At 48.3% G+C, this 21,783-nt stretch overlaps 1 protein-coding gene across 2 annotated transcripts in view; it reads left to right on the forward strand.

Annotated features, from left to right (window-relative positions):
* The window catches only part of Sptbn2 (spectrin beta, non-erythrocytic 2), a 40,949-nt gene extending 23,779 nt beyond the window's left edge, over positions 1 to 17,170 (forward strand). For both annotated transcript variants that reach the window (XM_004627175.2, XM_023710521.1), the window contains 22 exons: positions 170 to 926; positions 1,862 to 2,064; positions 2,421 to 2,511; positions 2,740 to 2,886; positions 5,466 to 5,729; positions 7,269 to 7,493; positions 7,792 to 7,881; positions 8,126 to 8,386; positions 8,467 to 8,597; positions 8,802 to 9,006; positions 9,735 to 10,109; positions 11,196 to 11,440; positions 11,541 to 11,679; positions 12,564 to 12,648; positions 12,847 to 13,043; positions 13,358 to 13,500; positions 13,591 to 13,666; positions 13,743 to 13,793; positions 14,201 to 14,421; positions 14,707 to 14,880; positions 15,443 to 15,485; positions 16,297 to 17,170. In XM_004627175.2, coding sequence (XP_004627232.1) covers positions 170 to 926; positions 1,862 to 2,064; positions 2,421 to 2,511; positions 2,740 to 2,886; positions 5,466 to 5,729; positions 7,269 to 7,493; positions 7,792 to 7,881; positions 8,126 to 8,386; positions 8,467 to 8,597; positions 8,802 to 9,006; positions 9,735 to 10,109; positions 11,196 to 11,440; positions 11,541 to 11,679; positions 12,564 to 12,648; positions 12,847 to 13,043; positions 13,358 to 13,500; positions 13,591 to 13,666; positions 13,743 to 13,793; positions 14,201 to 14,421; positions 14,707 to 14,880; positions 15,443 to 15,485; positions 16,297 to 16,530 — 4,357 coding nt within the window. In that variant the 3' untranslated portion in view covers positions 16,531 to 17,170. The remainder of the gene's footprint in view (positions 1 to 169; positions 927 to 1,861; positions 2,065 to 2,420; positions 2,512 to 2,739; positions 2,887 to 5,465; positions 5,730 to 7,268; positions 7,494 to 7,791; positions 7,882 to 8,125; positions 8,387 to 8,466; positions 8,598 to 8,801; positions 9,007 to 9,734; positions 10,110 to 11,195; positions 11,441 to 11,540; positions 11,680 to 12,563; positions 12,649 to 12,846; positions 13,044 to 13,357; positions 13,501 to 13,590; positions 13,667 to 13,742; positions 13,794 to 14,200; positions 14,422 to 14,706; positions 14,881 to 15,442; positions 15,486 to 16,296) is intronic.
* The last annotated feature ends 4,613 nt before the right edge of the window (positions 17,171 to 21,783 follow it).

Genomic DNA, 21,783 nt, shown 5'->3' on the forward strand with positions numbered 1-21,783 from the left:
AGAGAAGCTGGTGACTAGACGAGTAGTCAAGGAGAGGCGGCGAGGGGATGAGGAAGTAGCTGGGTAAATACCAAGAAAGAGAAGCTGGGAAGAAGCCTCCAGATGTACCTGGTGAAGACAGGAAAACTGAGCAACTCTAAGCTCCAGACCACCCCTCCCCTATTTGCAGGTGGCAGCAGTTTAGGTCCCTGGCTGATGGCAAGAAGGCAGCTCTGACGTCAGCCCTGAGCATCCAGAACTACCATCTAGAGTGCACCGAGACCCAGGCATGGATGAGAGAAAAGACCAAGGTCATTGAGTCCACCCAAGGCCTGGGCAATGATCTGGCTGGGGTGCTGGCCCTGCAGCGGAAGCTGGCTGGTACGGAGCGTGACCTAGAGGCCATTGCTGCCCGGGTGGGTGAACTGACCCGAGAAGCAAATGCTTTGGCCACTGGTCATCCAGCTCAAGCCTCTGCCATCAACACCCGGCTTGGAGAGGTACAAGCCGGCTGGGAGGACCTGCGGGCTACCATGCGGCGTCGAGAGGAGTCCTTGGGTGAGGCACGGCGGCTGCAGGACTTCCTGCGAAGCTTGGATGACTTCCAGGCCTGGTTAGGCCGCACACAGACTGCTGTGGCCTCTGAAGAAGGGCCAGCCACACTGCCTGAAGCAGAAGCCCTCCTGGCCCAGCACGCAGCCCTGCGGGGAGAGGTGGAGCGGGCCAAGAGCGAGTACAGTCGTCTACGGGCCTTGGGCGAGGAGGTGACCCGAGACCAGGCTGACCCCCAGTGCCTCTTCCTACGGCAGCGCCTAGAAGCTCTGGGCACTGGCTGGGAGGAGCTGGGCCGCATGTGGGAGAGCCGGCAAGGTCGTCTGGCCCAAGCCCATGGCTTCCAGGGCTTCCTGCGGGATGCACGCCAGGCTGAGGGTGTGCTCAGCAGCCAGGTGAGAGCCAGGGGCAAAGCCTCCACACATCAGGAAGAAGAAGAAAATGGGGACCAGGGAAAGAGTGAAGGAGCATGGAAGAGGGGGAAGACCACACTGGTGACCAGAGTAACTGAGGAAGCAAGAGGGGAAGGAAGAACATAATAAAAACATGAGATTAAAAAAAGTTTAAAAACAAAAAGAGAAAGAAAAAGGTTTATAGCAGCACAATCTATAAAAGCTAAGGCTTATTTAGAAGTGGCCTATATGTCCATCAGCAGATGAATGGATAAAGAAAGTATGCTATTTATGATAATAGAGTACTACTATGTCTTAAAGAAGAATAAAGCTGAGTCATTTGTAGAAAAACAGATACACCATGAGACCATAATGCTAAGTGAAATAAATCAGACACACAAGCTTAAATATCACATAACTTCTGTTGTATGAGAAGCCCAAAGTATAAATACTTTTTTTAAAATAGAAGACAGTAGGAAACAAGAGATAAAGCTTTTACAAATAGGAAAGGGATCCAGAGATGGAGGTGGGGAGGAGGAAGAAGGAGAATAAAAGGAATTGAGATATACTAAGTACATGTACCTACCCCCTAAGATGAATGTAAACATTATATCCTGCAAACATGTACTAATAATTTTTTTAATGTTAGCGTATATACCAAAATTGACTTTAGAAAAAATAGAAAACCTGGCTAGTCATGTACCTATTAAATCAAACCAGTAGATACAAATCAATTGGAACAGGATCTGGACTGGTAAGAGTCCTCCAGCCAAATTTCCTTGGCACTTTGGACCCTCAGATGAGAGACCCTCATGTAGGGGTCATCATAGTTGGGTAAACTGTCCTTACCATCTCAGCTGTGCCTCTTGGTGGGTTTCCTCTGAGGGGTGGACACTCTGTGTTTTGAGGAGTGAGCTTGTTATCACCCTCCCACACAGGAGTATGTCCTGTCTCACACGGAGATGCCAGGGACACTCCAGGCTGCAGATGCTGCCATTAAAAAGCTGGAAGACTTCATGAGCACCATGGACGCCAATGGAGAGCGCATCCGTGGGCTCCTGGAGGCTGGGCGCCATCTGGTGTCAGAGGGCAACATTCATGCTGAGAAGATCCAGGAGAAGGCAGACTCCATTGAGAGGAGGTTTGAAGGGGATGTTGGAAAGGCTGGAGGGGGATATAAGTGAAAACAGGTGGAATTAAGGATGGATATGTGGTACAGATGAACTAACAGGTGGTGGGTGGGCTTGATAACCCAAGTAGAGGGGGAAGAATAGGATGGTCCAGAAGAGCTAGACCAGGCTCTTGGAGGGCCTGGCCCCCCACCAGGGCAAAATGGAGTCTACTGGGTAGCAGGCCTAGAAATCTTGATACCTGGGGATCACATGGGACTCCTTGGGGGCATTATCCCCAAGAAGCAAGACTTGAGCCACTCCATGAGTTAAAGATCAGTAACCTTTTCACAGAAGGTTAAGGTTTCATAAGGGGTTGTTATTACAGACACAGGAAGAATCAAGAGGCAGTACAGCAGCTTCTGGGCCGCCTTCGGGACAACCGAGAGCAGCAGCACTTCCTGCAAGACTCTCATGAGGTGAGATTCAGTTCCTTCATGTCCCGGTAGCATCCTCTAGCTTTCTTGCCTTCCCCACATGCCCTCACTCTGAACCTAGATTAAGTGCATTATGGTATCACCAGAGCCTATGAGCCACTTCATGGCTTCTTCTTGAATCTTCTATGTCTCCTGGCTCTTTGATGTTCTACCCTCTTCTCCCTCTCAGATATCCTCTGCCTTCTCCATCCCTGCTTTTGTTTGCTCCAGCTAAAACTCTGGATTGATGAGAAGATGCTGACAGCCCAGGATGTATCCTATGATGAGGCCCGCAACCTGCATACCAAGTGGCAGAAGCACCAGGCATTCATGGCTGAGTTGGCAGCCAACAAGGACTGGCTGGACAAGGTGGACAAGGTGAGCAGTGTGACAGAAGCAGGGAGAATGAGTTTTTGGAGTTGCCTCTGGGCAGGGTCCTGGACGCAATCTGGTTGCAAGCAGGCCTAGTTCCAGGACATGGTTCTTTGAGGATTAGAGCGTATGGACCTCTGGGATCGCAGTGCCATGGTATAAAATTGTGCCCTGGAGAATGAATACCTTGGGCCTGTGGAAGAGTGACTCTGGGACTTTGAGAAAGTGTACCTTAAAAGGGAGCCAATCTTCAGCTTTAGTTCAACACCCAACTGTTCCTGAATCCACTACGGGATACCTCTGTGCAGCAGGGGTCCACAAAATAGGGAATACATACTTTGGGCTTTTCAAGCTATATGATTTCTGCTGCAACGTTGTGTCTCTGCCACTGCAGTGCAAATGCAGCCATAGAGAACATTTACACAAATGAATACGATCATCTTCTATTAAAGGTTTATTTATAAGAACAGGAAGTGGGCCAGACTTAACCCATCCACTGTAGTTTGCCAGCTATTGTTTTCAAGTCTTGTTCTTCCTGAGACTTGGTCTCCCATCCACTCTTCCCCCATTGTTGAGGACAGGTTAAACTTCACTCAGCAGCTATTCTTGGAGACCATTCTGTGTGCTCAGCATACTGATAGATGCTGTGTCGTATATAAAGACACTTTCTTTATTGAGGGTATGATGGCTGAGAAAAGGGGGAGACTGGTGCTTTTCCATTTGCTCAGCAAGTATTTAGTTGGTGCTGCTATATGCAAAAATGTTATTTTCAGCACTGAGTATAGAATGAAAGTGATGCTAGTGTGGGCTGAACCCTCAAGGAACAATGCTGTAGCCCAAGATGTGAGACATGTACATACACAGCTAAACTAAATCCAGAGCAGAACAAGATGCACTCAGAGGGCCGGCCAAATAGCTCAGCAATTTAAAGTGCCTGCAAGCAAGTGCAGGGATCAGGGGTTCAATCCCTGGGCCTGCTGCACAGATCCCGCCCCTGGGGCACACTGAGATGGCAATTGAGACTGAGTGTGGTGATGTGCACCTATGGTCCCAGCTCTTGGGAGGCTGTAAACAGGCAGGTCACTATGAGTCTGATCAAGTAGTGAGACTCTGAACACCCTGTAGACTCTTCTCTAAAATACAGAAAAAAAAAAAAAAAAAAAAAAAAGATGCACTTAGAAAAGTCCAATAAAGTCTGGGGGCTATGGAGAAGAGACATGGGAATTCTGGAAGCAGAAGCATCCAATGCAATCCCAAAGGATGAACAGAATGTGGACAAGAAGTGATATTTCTAGATAGAAGGACAAGTATGAACAGAGAGGGAAGTAAACGTGGCAGAAGCAGAGTGTGCAAAGGGGCCCCATGGAAGCAAAGGTGGGAAAGCATGTCGGGACAGCTGAGGAACAGCCCTGATTGCCCTACAGGGAGTGTGCTTTGAAATATTCCTCGTACAGAAAGCTGTGAAGTTACCTAGCAGTGACAGCCTTGGACACTGTCCACCCTGACAGCCAGGGAAAGGGCCTAAGGGCAGTGTCTAGATTTCTGGCCCCAGAAGCAGAACCTGAAAATAGCTTAGCTGTAGATCACATGCTTAGCACATACATGTGCACATGTGTGTGCCCCCCACACACACAGAGACAGGTGGGTGGAAGGGTACATCATTGTGTCAAATACACCAATAGCAACCACAGCACTATGGTAGATAGTGTGGAACCGACAGAGGAAGAATCAAGAGGGAGTGCAGCAGCATTATCCCAACCTCAGCACAAATTCACCGGGTGTTCACCCATCACTCTCTGGTCTGATCTTGGCTGAGAGCTGCCTTGAGGCATCATTTCTCTGGTGTGTGCCTTCCACACATGCTTTCTACATACACTGCCCCCAAAACAAGAATCCTCTAGCCAAAAGACTGGAAGTGGGAAGACCAAGCGGGACTCATTTGCCTTAGTTCAAGTAAGGAATAATGATTTGAAAAACATAAACTGATAGCAAATAATATGTCCGCATGCAGAGCAACACTAGGACCACAGGCACTGGACCTCACATGAGCAAAGACTACAGTGGCTTTTTTGCAGAAACAGTACTGGGGATTCAGGGGCTTCATACTGAACTCCTCCCAGCACTTTTATGTTTTTCATTTTGAGATAGTTTCACTAAATCACTAAGTTGCCCAGGCTGGGCTTGAATTTGTGATCCTCCTGTCTCAGCCTCCCAGAGTTCTGGGATTACAGTCAAATACAGCCACCACCAACACAAAGATTTTTTAATTGAAATGAGATTTAAGCCTTACCTTGAGAGAAAAATAGGGTTTAATCTGTACAGAGGACTGGGCATTTGGGAGAGGTTGTTTGTTTTAATGTAGTGCTGGGGATCAAACCCAGATGAAGGCAAGAGTCTTCATCTCCAGCCCCTAGAAGAGGTTTAAAGCCTCTGGAAAGGGTATGTTATGAGCTCACTCAGGAATTTTGAATTATTGCCTACATTTCATGTCTCTACTGCCTTTTCAGTGTGTGCTTTGCTATAAGACTGTAGCATTCAGTGGTATCTAATTCTGGCACTTATACGTCCTTTATCCTGCCACCCAGGAAGGGCGGGAGCTGTCCCTTGAGAAGCCAGACCTGAAAGCCCTTGTGTCAGAGAAGCTGGAGGACCTGCACCACCGCTGGGATGAGCTGGAAACCACCACCCAGGCCAAGGCCCGCAGCCTCTTTGATGCCAACCGGGCCGAACTGTTTGCCCAAAGTTGCTCTGCCCTAGAGAGCTGGCTAGAGAGCCTGCAGGCCCAGCTGCACTCTGACGACTATGGAAAGGACCTCACCAGTGTCAACATTCTGCTCAAGAAGCAGCAGGTGCACTGTGGGCCGTTGGTGGGGAGGGTGAAGAGCAGGAAAAAGGAGGAGGCACCTGTGCCTCTCGAGATTTGAAAGGTCTTTGTAAGACTTGGTAACTGACTTTTGATATTTCTCAAAGTAACTGCAGGTCAATAGCAAAATTTCCAGAAGTGTGTGCCAGGCAGGGCAAAGTCAAGAAGCATACCACCGTAGTAATTTGAACAGGGAAAGTTTCATTAAAAGAATTATTCCTTAGTAAAAAGTGGTTAACTACTAAAGATGCTATCTCTTTTAATCCCTTTTCTGATGTCATAACAGACTGCCTGGGTAATTTATAAAGAATTCGAAATTTGGGGTACTGGAGGTCCAAGAGCATGGTATTAGCACTTGCTCACTTTCTGGTGAGGGCTTCATGCTATGACAATGACATGGGAGAAGAGAAGGGAATCAAGTGCATGCATGAAGGACAAAAATCTATATCTCAAAGGTCCCACCACGCCTTTACACTGTTACACTGGGGACCAGATCTCAACATGAGTTTTTGAGGGCCAAATCACATCCAAATCATAGCAGGTGTAAAAGGATCTCTATAGCAGGAGGCAGAGAACTTTTTCTATCAAGGAACAAACTAAATAATTTGAACTTTGGGGGTCATATGGTCTCTGTCCAAACTATTCAACTCTATTCTTATAGAGTACAAAAACATTCATAGGTAATACATTAAAAAGGGGAGGGAGACTTAGTCCAATAAAATAAGCTGTGGATTGTACCTCCTGATCCCTGATTTTAAAACTTATTGAACAGCAACTATATGGAGCTGCTCTATCTCAAGGGGTCAAAGAGGAAAACCCAAGGAAGGAATGAGATGGCTGAGTTTCAGTTCACACTGAAGTTGGCAGAGGCAGAGGTCCACCCAATGGCCTAAAATTTTTCAGGGGTATCATGGACCACAGCAGTCCTGCAGCTGGCAAGCCAAGGCTGGCCTGCAGGATATTGCCGCTGGAATGCCAGCTAAACTTACCAGAGGGTGAGACACTGCACAGTTTTGTTGTAGGCCCAAGAAGAAAAGTGCTGGAACTTTAGAAGCCCTTCCGTTGTGTTAGCCCTCTAGCACTCTCTACTGGCATACTCTGACATTGCACCAGCTACCAAACAAAAGATCTTGTTTACAACACCTGAAAGCAAAGCAGAGATGTCTTTGGGACTGAATGAATAGTAAATTGATTACGGGCATAGTTATCGTGCAACCCTGGATTCTTACATGTATTAGAGTTCAAGATCCATTATCCAGACAAGCATGGTCCAGATCATGCTTTGGGGTGAGCCCTGGAGATAAGAAATCACTAGTGCCTATAATCTTAGCACTCTGGGTGGCTGCAGCAGGAGGAGTACAAGTTCAGAACCAGCCTGGATAACATGGGATATTTGTAGCCAACCCAAAGCATAGGGAGATTCAGTTTCAAAAACAATAAATCACAGTTGGCTTGATATAGACTAATATGTCATGAACTCGGAGGTGCCAGTGTGGCACTCACATCTCCCTCCTCTGGTTTGCAGATGCTGGAACGGGAAATGGCTGTGAGAGAGAAGGAGGTAGAGGCGATCCAGGCTCAGGCAAAGGCACTGGCCCAGGAAGACCAGGGTGCAGGGGAGGTGGAGAGGACCTCGAGGACTGTGGAGGAGAAGTTCAGGGCCCTGTGCCAGCCCATGAAGGAACGCTGCCAGCGCCTACAGGCCTCTCGAGAGCAGCACCAGTTCCACCGGGATGTGGAGGATGAGATTGTGAGTCACTGGGCCCTGGCATAGGTTAAAGTCTTCACAGGCAAGGCACAACTGCCACGTGGCTCTCAAGCCTTCTTCCTGGACACTGGGGAGGTACCAGCAGTGTTCGACTCTCTCTCCCTTTGGCCCTGAGTATCTTCCCCTCTAATGAGTCTCTGGGATGCCCTCTAGGTCCCATTACCCTAGAGCTAGTGATGCCTGTTCCCTACACACCTCCATAACCCTAAGTATCCTCATGCTCCAGTCCCCAGTGCTGCCTCTGCCATGCCCCTCTACTGATGCCCTCTTTCTCATTCAGTTGTGGGTGACAGAGCGGCTGCCCATGGCCAGCTCCATGGAACATGGCAAAGACTTGCCCAGTGTCCAGCTCCTCATGAAGAAAAACCAGGTGAGGCAGAGGGTAAGGAAAAAGAAAAGTTTCCAAGCGCCTCCTCCACCTTCCCTGGCCCCAGGCAGTGCTACATATTCCCAGCCTTGGTGGTTCATCTTTCCCCACCTTGGTAGGGCAAGTTCTCTTAGGGGACTGAGGACTGAAAGGACACTGCTATCACATCCCTGGGCCTGGAAAGGGGATGTAGGCGCCAGCCCCTTTGCACGGCTTTCAGTGTGTCTTTTCCTATGGCTGGGGATAGACCCTGCAGAAGGAGATACAGGGTCATGAGCCTCGGATCGCAGACCTCACGGAACGGCAGCGCACTTTGGGTGCAGCAGCAGCAGGCCCTGAGCTGGCTGAGCTCCAGCAAATGTGGAAGCGCCTGAGTCACGAGCTAGAGCTCAGGGGGAAGCGGCTGGAGGAAGCCCTGCGGGCCCAGCAGTTCTACCGTGATGCCGCCGAGGCTGAGGCATGGATGGGTGAACAAGAGCTACACATGATGGGCCAGGAGAAAGCCAAGGTGAGAATCAGGGCAGAACCAGTCTATGTGGACGATCTTTCCTCCCCTGCTCTCTTCACATCCACTGTCCCCTCTCCCAGGATGAGCTGAGTGCCCAGGCAGAGGTGAAGAAGCATCAGGTGTTAGAGCAAGCCCTGGCTGACTATGCCCAGACCATCCACCAGCTGGCAGCCAGCAGCCAAGATATGATTGACCATGAACATCCAGAGAGGTGAGCTCACTGGCCTCCAAGGAACCCAGATCCCAAGGCATAGGGAAGCCTGTTCCTGGAAGGTGCAAGGATGTAGCACTTTCTGTAAGAATATTCTAGAAAGCAGGAGAAGCAAGGACTTGGTAAAGAACTGGGACAGGGCCCCAGAAAACAGGAAGGCATCAATGCAATGTATCTTAAGCACCACGGTACCCCTCTTTGCAGCACACGGCTATCAATCCGCCAGGCCCAGGTGGACAAGCTGTATGCCAGCCTGAAGGAGCTGGCGGGGGAGCGGCGTGAGCGCCTGCAGGAGCACCTCCGGCTGTGCCAGCTGCGCCGTGAGCTGGATGACCTGGAGCAGTGGATCCAGGAGCGCGAAGTGGTGGCTGCCTCCCATGAGCTGGGCCAGGACTATGAGCATGTGACTGTGAGTGCCAGGAGGATGCCCGGTGGAGCAGTGCTGAGGGTTTGAGGACCCATAAGAGACTAAGGCTTCTATCAAGGCAGTGCATGGGGTGTTGGGGGCACAAAACTAGGCAGAGCAGAGCAGGCACTGTCCCCCTAGGTTTTAAAGTGAATAATTTGAAGAATTATGCAGAATAGGAGGCATAGGCTGAGCATAGAAGAAGGCAAAAGGAAACTTAATTACCAGTCACACTTGTTCAACAGAATTTAATAAAATAGGGCTTTATATTTTCTCCTACAAATTTCCTCTTATAAACCATGAGATTTGGACTCTCATGATGAAGAAATACAAACCAGAGTTAGAGACCCTTGTCTGAGGACTAAAGGTCCCAAGTACCTCCCTGCTTTTGCTAGGACTATGACGCAAAGGGGGAATACAGTCACATACCGTGCTGCACAATGACATTTTGGTCAAAAACAGACTGCCTACGCAATGGTAGTCCCCTGCAATTAGACTACCCAGTGACACCTGAGCCATCTTAGTTTGTGTAAGCACACTCATAACACTGCTTTGAAAATCCATTTCTCAGTATGTGTTCTTGTCAAGTGACACAATAGTGGGGAGAGAAGCAGCTGCAGTGCTCATTAACTCAGTGATGAGTTCTCAGGCTGTGGGGAGAGGACTCTGTCAGGCGGAGACCTCACCCCCTACTGTCATGTCCTTGTCCTTACAACTTCTTCCTCTGCCAGATGCTCCGGGACAAATTCCGTGAGTTCTCCAGGGATACAAGCACCATCGGTCAAGAGCGTGTAGACAGTGCCAACGCTCTGGCCAATGGGCTTATTGCAGGGGGTCATGCTGCGCGAGCCACTGTGGCGGAGTGGAAGGACAGTCTCAACGAGGCCTGGGCTGACCTGCTCGAGCTCCTGGACACGCGGGGTCAGGTGCTGGCTGCTGCGTATGAACTGCAGCGTTTCCTGCACAGCGCCCGCCAAGCCTTGGCACGGGTGCAGCACAAGCAACAGCAGCTTCCAGATGGTACTGGCCGGGACCTCAATGCTGCCGAGGCCCTGCAGCGCCGGCACTGTGCCTACGAGCATGACATTCAGGCCCTCAGCGCCCAGGTCTGACTCCCATGGAGGAAGTGGGAAAGGCTGAAGGGAGACTGTAGGAAATGGGGCGGGATGTCCAAGGAGCTGGGGGTAAATCTCATAATGCTGGGAGGATGGCAACCTGGAAAAGGTTAAAATTATTCTAGGAATACAGTGTAGTTGAGTACAACTGTGGTTCCACCACCATGGGAGGCTAACACAGAAGATCACAAGTTTAAGCCTTGTTGGGACAGCTTAGTAACTCAGAAAGATCCTGTCTCAAAATAAAAAATAAGGGCTGCCTGTATAGCTCAGTGGACTAAAATGCCTGGTTAGGCAGAGCACAGCAGCCAGGGTTCAATCCCTGGCGCACTGTGCCGGCCACACCCCCGGGGTGCACTGAGAGAGAGATTGAGACTGGGTGTGGTGGTGCACACCTGTAATCCCAGTGCTTGGGAGGCTGAAAACAGCAGAATCACTCTGAGTCCGATCTACATAGTGAGACCCTGTAGACCCTTCACTAAATACAAAAAAATAAAAAGTCCCAGCAGTGCAAAGGCTTCGGGTTCAATCCAAAGAATCATTCCAGGGAAACCTCCAGCCAAGAGACATTAGTTACTGCATTCCCTGGTAATAATAAGCCCCCTTCCAGGCTCCACAACATTTTTCAGGTGGTCCTAGTGGCTAGAAGATTTTTCATGTATTAAAATCTGCCTGGTGGTGACACCCAGGCTAGAGATTAGGTCCTGAAATAATCCTTTTAGTAGATCCTTTTATCCAATGTAGATCCTTTTAATGTTCATCCATTTATACCCAGATTCCATTTGTGGTCTGTGTGTCTCATTTTTAGCAATTTCTGAGGTTCCTCTTGTGCTGGCCAGGCCTCTGGCAGCTCATCTGCCTCATACCCCTAAACGCTCCATCTCTTTGGCTAAGCTCATACCCCCATATGAGACCAACAGGGTAGACTGCAGCAAGGCACGTACCTTCACCTGTCCACTCAGCCCAACCCCTGACCCTCTGTTCCTTCCTTGCCTCTTTGGCTGGTGAAACAGGCAGGAGATAGGCAGCTCCTTGGAGTCTCCCTACTTAGTCTGCCTCTGACCTGGGCTCCCACAGGTCCAGCAGGTGCAGGACGATGGTCATCGGCTCCAGAAGGCCTATGCTGGAGACAAGGCTGAGGAGATTGGCCGCCACATGCAGGCTGTGGCTGAGGCCTGGGCCCAGCTTCAGGGAAGTTCTGCTGCCCGCCACCAGCTGCTGCTGGACACCACAGACAAATTCCGCTTCTTCAAGGCTGTCCGGGAGCTGATGCTATGGATGGATGGGATTAACCTGCAAATGGATGCCCAGGAGAGGCCCCGGTAAGACCAATGGTGCCTGACAGCCTCCATAGGTTGTGTGGGCATATGTCTGTGATGGGGGCTGGGAACAATGAGTGATACTGTTCCTGTAACCCTCCAGGGATGTGTCTTCTGCGGATCTTGTCATCAAGAACCAACAAGGCATCAAAGCAGAGATAGAGGCCAGAGCAGACCGCTTCTCTTCCTGCATTGACATGGGGCAGGAGCTGCTGGCAAGGAACCATTATGCAGCTGAGGAGGTGGGTAAGGCTGGGCCAGCCTCACAGAGCAGGCACAAGGCTGGTTTTTCTTGAATCTTTCTTTCTGCTTTTGCTCATTCTTTCTTTTATTTTTTATTTTTTTTTGGCGGAACCGGGGATTGAACTCAGACCCTTGCGCTTGCTAGGGAAGCGCTTATTTCACTGAGCCATCTCCCCGGCCCCCAACTCATTCTTTCTTTACAAGAAATCTTTCAGTTTTTAACACCTCAGTACTGTTCAGAGATTTCCTATATCCCATCCCTCAACACTACTAGTACTATTACCAGTACTTCTACCACCACCTCTTTTTCTCCTGTTCTTCTTCCTCTTCTTTTTTTCTTGAACACAGGGCCTTCATGTTCAACTACATCCCCAGCCTTTTTTACTTTATTTTTGCTGTACTTGGAATCTATCCTGGGGCACTCTGCCACTGTACTATATCCCCAGCCCTCTCCAGGGTGCCCAAGTGGGACTTGAACTTGCAGTCCTCCTGCTACAGCTTCTCTCAGTGCCAGGATTACAGATGTGTCCCCAGATCCTTTTATTTATTTTTATTTTGAGACAGATCCTCACTAATTCACTAAGGCTAAGCTTAAATTTGTAATTCTCATATCTTGGCCTCCCTGAGTACTAGATGACAGGTTCATGCTCTCATTCCCAGTTCTTTCTTTTTCTTTCTTTCTTTCTTTTTCTTTTTCTTTTTCTTTTTCCTTTGGTGGAACCAGGGATTGAACTCAGGCCCTTGCACTTGCCAGGGAAGCGCTTATTCTACTGAGCCATCTCCCCACCCATTCCAGTTCTTTCTACTTCCTAAAATCACAAGTTCCCCTGGTAATCCTCTGGAAAAGCCCTACTGAATGCTACCTCATGTCTCTGCCTCCCAGATCTCAGAGAAGCTGTCTCAACTACAAGCCCGGCGCCAGGAGACAGCTGATAAGTGGCAGGAGAAAATGGACTGGCTCCAGCTTGGTGAGCCACTATGGGGATACTAGGTCCTGAGGTCAGGGGCTGGGCATCTCTTTCTATGATTTCCAGGGTAGGAGAGACCAGAAACCCTGGCATTTCTCTGGGGCTATCCCTTCTTCTGTCCCTGTCCCAGGATAGGGGTACTATCCAGCCCATGCCCCCTCTGACCTGCCATCTCTCTGCATTCCACAATCCTGGCAGTTTTGGAAGTGCTCATGTTTGGGAGAGATGCAGGTATGGCGGAGGCCTGGCTATGCAGCCAGGAGCCTCTGGTGCGGAGTGCAGAACTGGGCTGCACAGTTGATGAAGTGGAGAGCCTCATCAAGCGGCATGAAGCCTTCCAGAAGTCTGCAGTTGCCTGGGAAGAGCGTTTCAGTGCACTGGAGAAGCTCACTGCGGTGAGGCCATGGGTCCCCAGGGTACTTGCCACTACCCTGCCCTGGCCCTGTACTCTCTGTTCTTAGAGAAGATATTTATTCTTTTCCCATGGCCTGGCATCACCTAGTATAATCTGAGAGTGTCCCATTCTCACCACCACATTAGGAGTCATGAGACTCCATCTCCCCCACTACTTCTTGTCCACACCTTCTTTTTAGATTCTCTTCTCTATCCTGCCTGTTTCACTAGACCAGAACTGAGACTTTTCAGTTTCCCCCATGCCCTGCTTCTTAAATGAGGCCTCAAAGATGCTGACCTCAGCATTTCTTGACAGCTGGAGGAGCGAGAGAAGGAGCAGAAGAGAAAAAGGGAGGAAGAGGAACGGAGGAAACAGCCCCCAGCTCCAGAGCCCACAGCTACTCTGCCTGCAGGAGAGCTGGTAGATGGCCAGACAGCTCACAGCACTGCCTGGGATGGGTGAGAGCTGGGACACGTGGGCCAGGAGGATGAGGCTGAGCTCATGGAAGCCAGAGAATACTTATTCTGTGTCACCTTTGGCCATTCCAGAAGCCAGCCACGGCAACCACCATCCACACAAACACCCAGTGTCAATGGGGTCTGCACAGACTCAGAGTCCTCACAGGTAATGTGACGTCCCTGGGCATCTCCTTCAGACTCCACCCCACCCCCACCCCTCTCACAGCCTCTTGTGCTTGCAGCCCTTCTCAGAGCAGCAGAGACTCGAGCAGAGCAGCTTCCCAGAAGGACCCGTGAGTCCCCCCCCCCCCAGAGGTGTCTGTGTGGATGAAAGGACAAAAATGGGTGGCAATCCTAGGGGTGAGAGAGGGAAAAGATCAGGAGAAATGGGGTTGGAAAGGCAGCTCTTGGCCATAGAATTTCCCATCCTCCAGGTAAAACACCTCCTAACTCATCCTATACTAGGGGGAGGGCAGTACTGGGGCCAGGGGGAAAATTCAGGATCTTTGCCATGAGCTATGTCCCCAGGAACCCTTTTTATTTATTTGAGACAAGGTCTTGTTAATCACTAAGTTGTTCAGGCTGGGCTCAAACATGTGCTCTTCCTGCCTCAACCTCCCAGAATGCTGGGATTACAGGGGTGTGCCATCATACTTGGCTCTAACTCATCCTTTGACATGACACTGTTTTTCCTTAACAGGGGACTGGTGCAGGGGATGAGGCCAATGGGCCACGAGGAGAAAGGCAGACTAGGCCCCAGGGCCCGGCCTCTCCTGTAATGCCCCAGAGCAGGTCATCAGAGTCAGCCCACAGTGCCACCCTGTCCAGTCGAGGTCCTGAACTCTCTGCCCAGGAGCAGATGGAGGGGATGTTGTGCCGCAAACAAGAGATGGAGACCACTCTCAAGAAGGCTGCCAATAGGTATTCACACTGGCTGTGCAGTGCCTGTCCTCTCCAAACTTCCTCTGCAGAGGCTTTCCTGAAGCCTTTTGCTAGACAGAGGAGAGCCACCTAAAGTACTGTATCCTCCAGAAAGGGTAGGGTTCAGGACTGGTACATGCCTCAGGGGAAGGTCAGAAGGGGCCTAAAGGCAAGAGTGGAACCATAAGTCCCAGGATATCTGAGGCAACCCTGGGGTCTAGGCCCCACATGGCTAGCCAGTCCTCCCACCTGTCTGGGCTGCTGATCCTGCCATGTCCTGCCTAGATCCTGGCAGAATGTGTACTGTGTCTTGCGGAACGGGACCCTTGGTTTTTACAAAGATGCAAAGGCAGCCAGTGCGGGAGTGCCATACCATGGAGAAGTGCCTGTTCGCCTGACCAGGGCCCAGGGTGGTGTGGCCTTCGATTACCGAAAGCGCAAACATGTCTTCAAGCTGAGGTAGGAACCAGCCAGGGCTCTCGGGATGGGAGGGGTCAGTGCTGGCATAAGGTGGGTGGGCTCTGAGCAAGACCCAGAGGAGCAGAGTCGCCTGTATGGAGTAACCAAGTGGAATGGTCAAACCCAGAACTGAGGACAGCAATAGGTAAGGGACAACTGGGACATTCTGGTTGTCTTCTACCCTAAAAGAAGTAAGGAAACCAAGAAACAAGCTGACCATGTCAGGCTCCAAATCTATCCTGGGAAGAAAATGTTGGCAGGGTTTATCCATTCTCTGGCCACCATTGACCTCCAGGGCCTGCCCCTGCCTGTCTGACAAGCAGCAGTACCTAGCCTGGGATGTGAGTGAGCTCACTCTCGCCCTCTGCAGCTGATAAGAAAGGGTTTGTTTGCATATCTGCAAAATCCTGGGAATTCGAAGAATGTGCAAAGCAAGCCTGATCTGGCTCCAGGGCTGCCCCAGTGTCCATGCTGCCAGACCCTGGGTGAGCGTGGAGCCCTCCCATGCTGACCTGGAAAACAGATTTTCAGCTCTGCCCTTGTGGCTTCTGTCTCCCAACAGCTTACAGGATGGAAAAGAATATTTATTCCAGGCCAAGGATGAGGTGAGCTGTCCCTTCTGTCCCCATGTTCCTCTCTTTCCATGCCATTCATAGGACCCTCCCGCAGCAGATTCTCTTCCTTTCTCTCCTTTTTCCTGAATATATCTCATTCTTGTAATAAGACAGCCCACATTGGGGCCCGGGAGATGGCTCAGTGGAATAAGCGCTTCCCTGGCAAGAGCAAGGGCCTGAGTTCAATCCCCAGTTCTGCAAAAAAAAAAAAAAAAAAGCCCACAATGTGCCAACTGGATGTGTATGAAGGCCATACCAGAACATTCCCCATCTTATAAGAGGGCCTTTATCCTACTTGGGAGACTGAGGCAGGAGTATCATAAATTTGAGCCCAGCCTGGGCAACGTAGAAAGACCTTGTCTCAAAATAAATAATAATAGGGGCTGGAGAGATGGCTCAGTGGTCTAAAGCACCTAATTAGAACAAGCTTGGCAAAGCACAGGGACCTCGGTTCTAGCCCCCAGCACCACATGCCAGCCAGCCCTGCCCCCTAGTGGACTGAGCTGGCCACATACACACACACACACACACACACACACACACACACACACACACTAAATAAATGTAAAAAAAAAAAAAGAAGAAAAGAAATAATAACAACAGACTTAGGAGTATAGCCCAATCCAAAGGTCCTGGATTCAATACTTCAGAAAAAAAAGAAAAAGAAAAAAAGCCTTTTCTTCCTATGAGATGAAATAGGCAATCACTTAACTGCTCTCCCCTTTGCCACCCCCACTGTCCACCAACAGCTGCCCCAGCACAGGGGTGTTGATACTAAGCAGTTTTTCCCTGTCCCCCACAGGCAGAGATGAGCTCGTGGCTGCGGGTGGTGAATGCAGGCATTGCCTCTGCATCCTCAGACTCTGGAGAGCCAGGAGAACCGTCCATGCCCAGTGCCACTCGGGGCATGACTCGGGCCATGACCATGCCCCCAGTATCACATGCTGGGACTGAGGGGTCCGTTGTGCTGCGCAGCAAGGATGGCAGAGAGCGAGAGCGAGAAAAACGCTTCAGTTTCTTCAAGAAGAATAAATAGTGGGGGGAGGCAGACTCCCAGGCCAGCTCCCTCCCTCTGTTCAGGAAACTGCCAGGGACTTTTGACAGGGACCACCCTCTTCAGGACAACTGCCTGCTGCTAGGGTCTGTTGCCAAGGTCAGCCCATCACCAGGAACTGTCATGGGACAAGCCAGTGTTCCCAAGAGCAATCTTTTCTTCTGCTATTTAATTCCAGACTGATGGTGGGACCCAGGCAACCCCCACTTCCACTCCCTTGCCCTCTTCTTCTGTCTTTTCCCACCCTGTGGCTCCACCTGCCACCAGTGTGGACAGTGCCACACTCTGATAGGCCATGTGGGAAGTGACTGCCCTGCCTCAGAGTCATTCTCCCACCACAGCCAGGGTATACCATCCATCACCAGGTCCCCTGCCCCCCAAGGACCAGCCAGAAACCTCTCAGAGCTAAAGTTGGACGGGACAGGGCAGGGGAGGGGAGTATAGGAGCGCCAGATGATGGAGTCGGAGGTGCTGAAGCCCTCCCTTCCCATCCTGCCTCGTCTTCTGACTCAAGTGGCTGCTCCATCTCCAATAGCTTCTGGTAGCTTCCAGGAGTAAGTTGTTAAGGGGCAACCACAGCATTGAGTCTGGCCAAGGAGGTGATTAAACAGCTCAGCTTCTCTCACTGCCTCTGGGTGTCTTTGCTTTCCTGACCACAGCCTCTCCACCTGAGTCCGTGTTTTTCCTTTGGCCCTGGCCCACATGTATCAGGTTTCTACCCTGCCCTCATCCTCCACAGCCTCAAGAACCATGTGGTTGTGAAAGCCTCCCTATCTTGGTCTCGTTTCTCTGTAGTAAGGACCACCAGGATATTGGGCTGACTGATGCCAAGTCTCTTTTTAGACCAGTGACACTCAGTGTGGGGCAGATGATGTTAATAAGCAGTATGTGTTAAAAGGCAATGAATGCTCCCCTGCCTCATGTATTTTCTTCATTTGTGATTGTCTCAGTTGTCATGAGTAACAGAAGACTGGGAGCATTGCCACCACCTAGTCTCAGCTGGTGTTCAACCTACAGTGGAGAGCTCAACACATGGAGGGTGATTATTAACCCCATGTTAAGTCTCCTCTCCAGTAGAATCATGGGAACTTACACAGACATCAAAGGAATGGTAGGTTCCCCATCCTTTGACCAACTGAATCATGTCACCCTGGGAAGCCATATCACCCTGGCAAGTATAACCTAAGCATGTAAAACTCAAGTGCACACAGGGTGATATATTCTAGATTGAATGAGATAATAAAAGGGAAGCAGATGGCTTATCCCTCATCTCTGGCTTGGCAATTAGAGGTTTCAAGACAATAGTGTTTGACTCCAAATGTCGTTAGAAGTGACCGTACCTTGGTGACCTCCTACATTAAGCTTTGTTCTTGCATTGTTTTCTCTACCTAAACAACCCCCTTTTCAGCCAAGCTGCCACACCCTTAGTATAACTGGATAAGGGTCCTGGCATAGCACAGCACCAGAATGGGCTCCAGACATGAGATCTGGTAGGCCAGGTAGCCCACAGAACAACCCTTTGTCTTGAAATGGGCAAGTATTCCACAATAAACATGTTGATAAGTAGAACTGCAACTGCCTGTCATGGCATAATGCAGCAATTCTACACAGACACCTTAGCTTGTGCTGCAAATGCAGCTGTAACACCTTTGTATGGTGGCAATCACACACTGCAGAGTACTTAGGGAATATGGGTGTTCACAGCCCAGTATGGGAAGGCGGGGGGCTCAGGAAAAATCACTGGGAATTTTAGAAGAAAATGTATATAGGGAGAAAAATTAGTAGAGAAATGATCACTATAATGTAAAATGTGAGTGTAAATGTGGTAGCCAATTGCAATGGTCCTGCAGAACAGCCACCAAAAATAAAAGGTTAGATGGACAATATGGTCTTAGAGTCATCAGCACACAGGATAACTGAAGCAACTTCAGGGCATGACTCCATAATTAGGACAGAATGGAGAAGAAGATACATGTAGGGTCAGGTAGTCTTGAGATAGACACTTTCAAATGTGGATGGACAAGAAGAAAAATTCCAGGAAAGATACTAGCTGATAGAATGGGGCACTGATGAATACAAGAAAAGCAAGGACACAAAGATACCATCACACAGGCACACGAATCAGTGTGGAAATATGGATGAGTTATTTAGAGACAAATGTTTGTATTCACTGAATAGTACATACAGGCATGGACTGTAGGCCTGTGTTGTCCAATATGGTAGCTGCTGGCCACATGAAGCTGCTGAACACTTGAAGTGTGGCAAGTCCAAACCAAGATGCACTGCAAGTATAAAATGCTGGGATTTCAAGGACTTCAAAGAAAAAAATTTTAATATCTCAATTTTTATATTATTTGTTGAGATAATCAAAAATATTAAAATGGATTTCAAACTTTTGTTCTATCTTTTTATGTATTTACTGGAAATTTCTATTTGTTGTGTTGGGGATTAACTCTGGGACTTTGTTCATGTTAGACAAGTGCTCCACTACTGGGCTACACTCCGAGCCCTACTGGAATTTTTTGATTAATTGATTAATTGATTGACTGATACATGGTAGTGCTGAAAGTCAAATCCAAGATGTTAGGCATACTGGGTAAGTGTTCTACCACTGAGTTATATCCCCAGTATGTTTTAAATAATAACATGGCTCAAACTGTATTTCTACTGGACATCACTACTCTAATGAGACTACAGATCTAAATGTGAAAAAAACTTTAACAGTAATTTTAAAAAAGCATAGAACATCTTTGTGACTTGGGGGTAGGAAAGGACATCATATAGGAAGCCTCAAAAGCATGAATTTTAAGACCAAAATTGATTAATGTACCTGCACAAAAACAATAAGGATTCTGTCTCAGTAAAGAGCACCATGGACAAAATTAACAATTGATGAAAAAGATATTTGAAACAATAAGAGTAATATCTAGAATACAGAAAAGGTTCTACAAATCAACCACAAAGAGGAGACAGCAACTTGAAAGGTGAAAGATATAAACATGAAAATTACAGAAAAGTAATTCAAAAAGTCAAGAACAAGGGTATGCTCAAACTCACTAGTAACCAGAAAAATGAAACAGCAAAAAGAAAATAGTACTTTATATCTATATGGCAGGCAAAAATCAGAAAAATGAATATCAAACATTCTGCAGAAATGGTGATGACAGGAGGATTCCTGTGGTCTGCCAGAGTGGGGGTAGGCTGGGATAGCTTTTCCAGGGAACAATCTGGCACTGCTCAGACAAGTTGGTTTCATGTGAACCTACAACCCAGCAACTGGAAATTGCACCTCTCGATTTATGTACCCTCAACATTCTCACACAGAAGGCATACATATGTTACTGGCAATCTTGTTCCCAATGAAGGAAGCATCCCACATTCTTATCAGTGAATGTGTCTTATATCCAGAGATAGGTAGACAAAACACGTGGTTGCACAGCCTGGAGTATTACTCAGGTGTTAGATTTCACACAGCAACTTCACACTTCATGGGAAAAAAATAGTGAACTATACATGTAACACAACATTACACTATATATATTACACAAACAAAGATTAGAAAAAGCTATGAAGAAACATTTGTGACAACTGGGGAAACTTGAGCATAAATATCAGATATTAACATAGTATATGTGCCAGGGATGTAGCTCAAGGGTAGAGTATTTGTCTGGCACACATAAGGCCCTGGTTAGATTCACCCAGCAATGAAGAGAAGAAAAGAAAAAGGACAACAATGCTGTTTTTGATTAGAAGCAGACAGTGAAGTACTTAGAAGCATGATATTATGCCTGAGATTTGTTTTTAAATACTCCAGTAAAAAAAAAAGTAGATGAGGCTGGACGAGAATAAGATCACTAAAATGTTGATAATGTTGAAATTGGATAAAGAGCCCAGAGGAATTCATTATAGTATGTCTGTATTTGTTCCTTTTTGGAAATTTTCACGATAATGTTTTTTGGTTTTTTCTGGGGTTTTCTTGAGTCAGGGCCTTTCTATGCAGTTTGGGCTGGCCTTGAGCTCACTTTGTAACTCAAGCTGGTCTTGAGCTTACAACAATTTTCCTGCCTCAGCCTCCCAAATGCTGGGATTATAGGCGTGTGCCACCATACCCAGCTGTTAATTTGTACTTAAAGAAAGGAAAATGTGCCCATTAAAAGACATGACTTCCAAAAACACAGACAAACCAAATCCTGTACATTTAGCTCATTAGAATGATTGCCTATGAAGGAAGAGGAATGGAAATAAAAGGGAATGCGGTAGATTGAAAACGGAACATCAAAAAAAAAAAAAAAAGAAAACGGAACATCAGCTTGTAATACCCAGCTGAACTGAACCATGTGGTGCTGGGTGTGGAAGGCCCACCTGAGGAATAAGTTCAGAAGCTGTAGAGAGCTGGTGGTTTTCCTGGAGGAGCTTGTCATGCTGACTTTCCTGATGAATTTGGCTGTTCTCCTTGTTGGAGGAGCTTGGCAACTTGCTGTCACTGAGAATGGCAATTCACTTTCGGGGAGTTCTGGTCTTGATGATGTACTGTTGAGTCTCCTGGAGAAGCTTTCCTGATATAGATTGAGCTGTTCTCATTGTCAGAGAGCTTGGGACCTCATTGTCACAAGGATTGCTGTGGTACTTTTCGAGGGAGCTCTGGTTCTTACTTTGAGTATTGCTTCCTGGCTCCAGTACAGATTGCTCAGCCTGCTGGCACACATCCTTCATCCCCCTGCTACAGACTTTCTAGTTCCACCACTGACCTTTGGGCCTTCCCAGCACAGATGCATGAAACAGGCCTGTGTGAGACATTGTTGTGGGCTCTTGACCTCCAGTTGGACTCCTGGGGAGCACTGTTCTAGGATCTGGGTTTTCAGCTGGAGTCATACAGGACATCGCTAAGGGATCCAAGTCCTCAGGTGGATTCTTTGGCCTTCAGTGTGTGAAGAGAGTTTCTGCACTCTTTCTGTATATGACTCTCTGGGTGACTATTATAAAATAATTCTGTAAGTTGTGTCCTGTATTGTTCCTCTTGTGAACCCAAACTACAACAGGGAATAAATGAAAGAATGAGGAAAAGGATGAGGGAAGGAGATGGAATGGCACACTCATCAGGGGAAAAAAAAACATAAAAACAGAGGAAAGAATGGTAAACAAAATGAAAGTTTTAGAAGGAAGCAAACTGTTAAGGGGTTATTAATTTTGGAGATCTCTGAAAATTTGGGGAATCAGAGAAGTCAGAATCCAAAA

The sequence above is a fragment of the Octodon degus genome, unplaced genomic scaffold, assembly GCF_000260255.1.
Source record: "Octodon degus isolate 3935 unplaced genomic scaffold, OctDeg1.0 scaffold00018, whole genome shotgun sequence".
NCBI classification, from domain to species: domain Eukaryota; kingdom Metazoa; phylum Chordata; class Mammalia; order Rodentia; family Octodontidae; genus Octodon; species Octodon degus.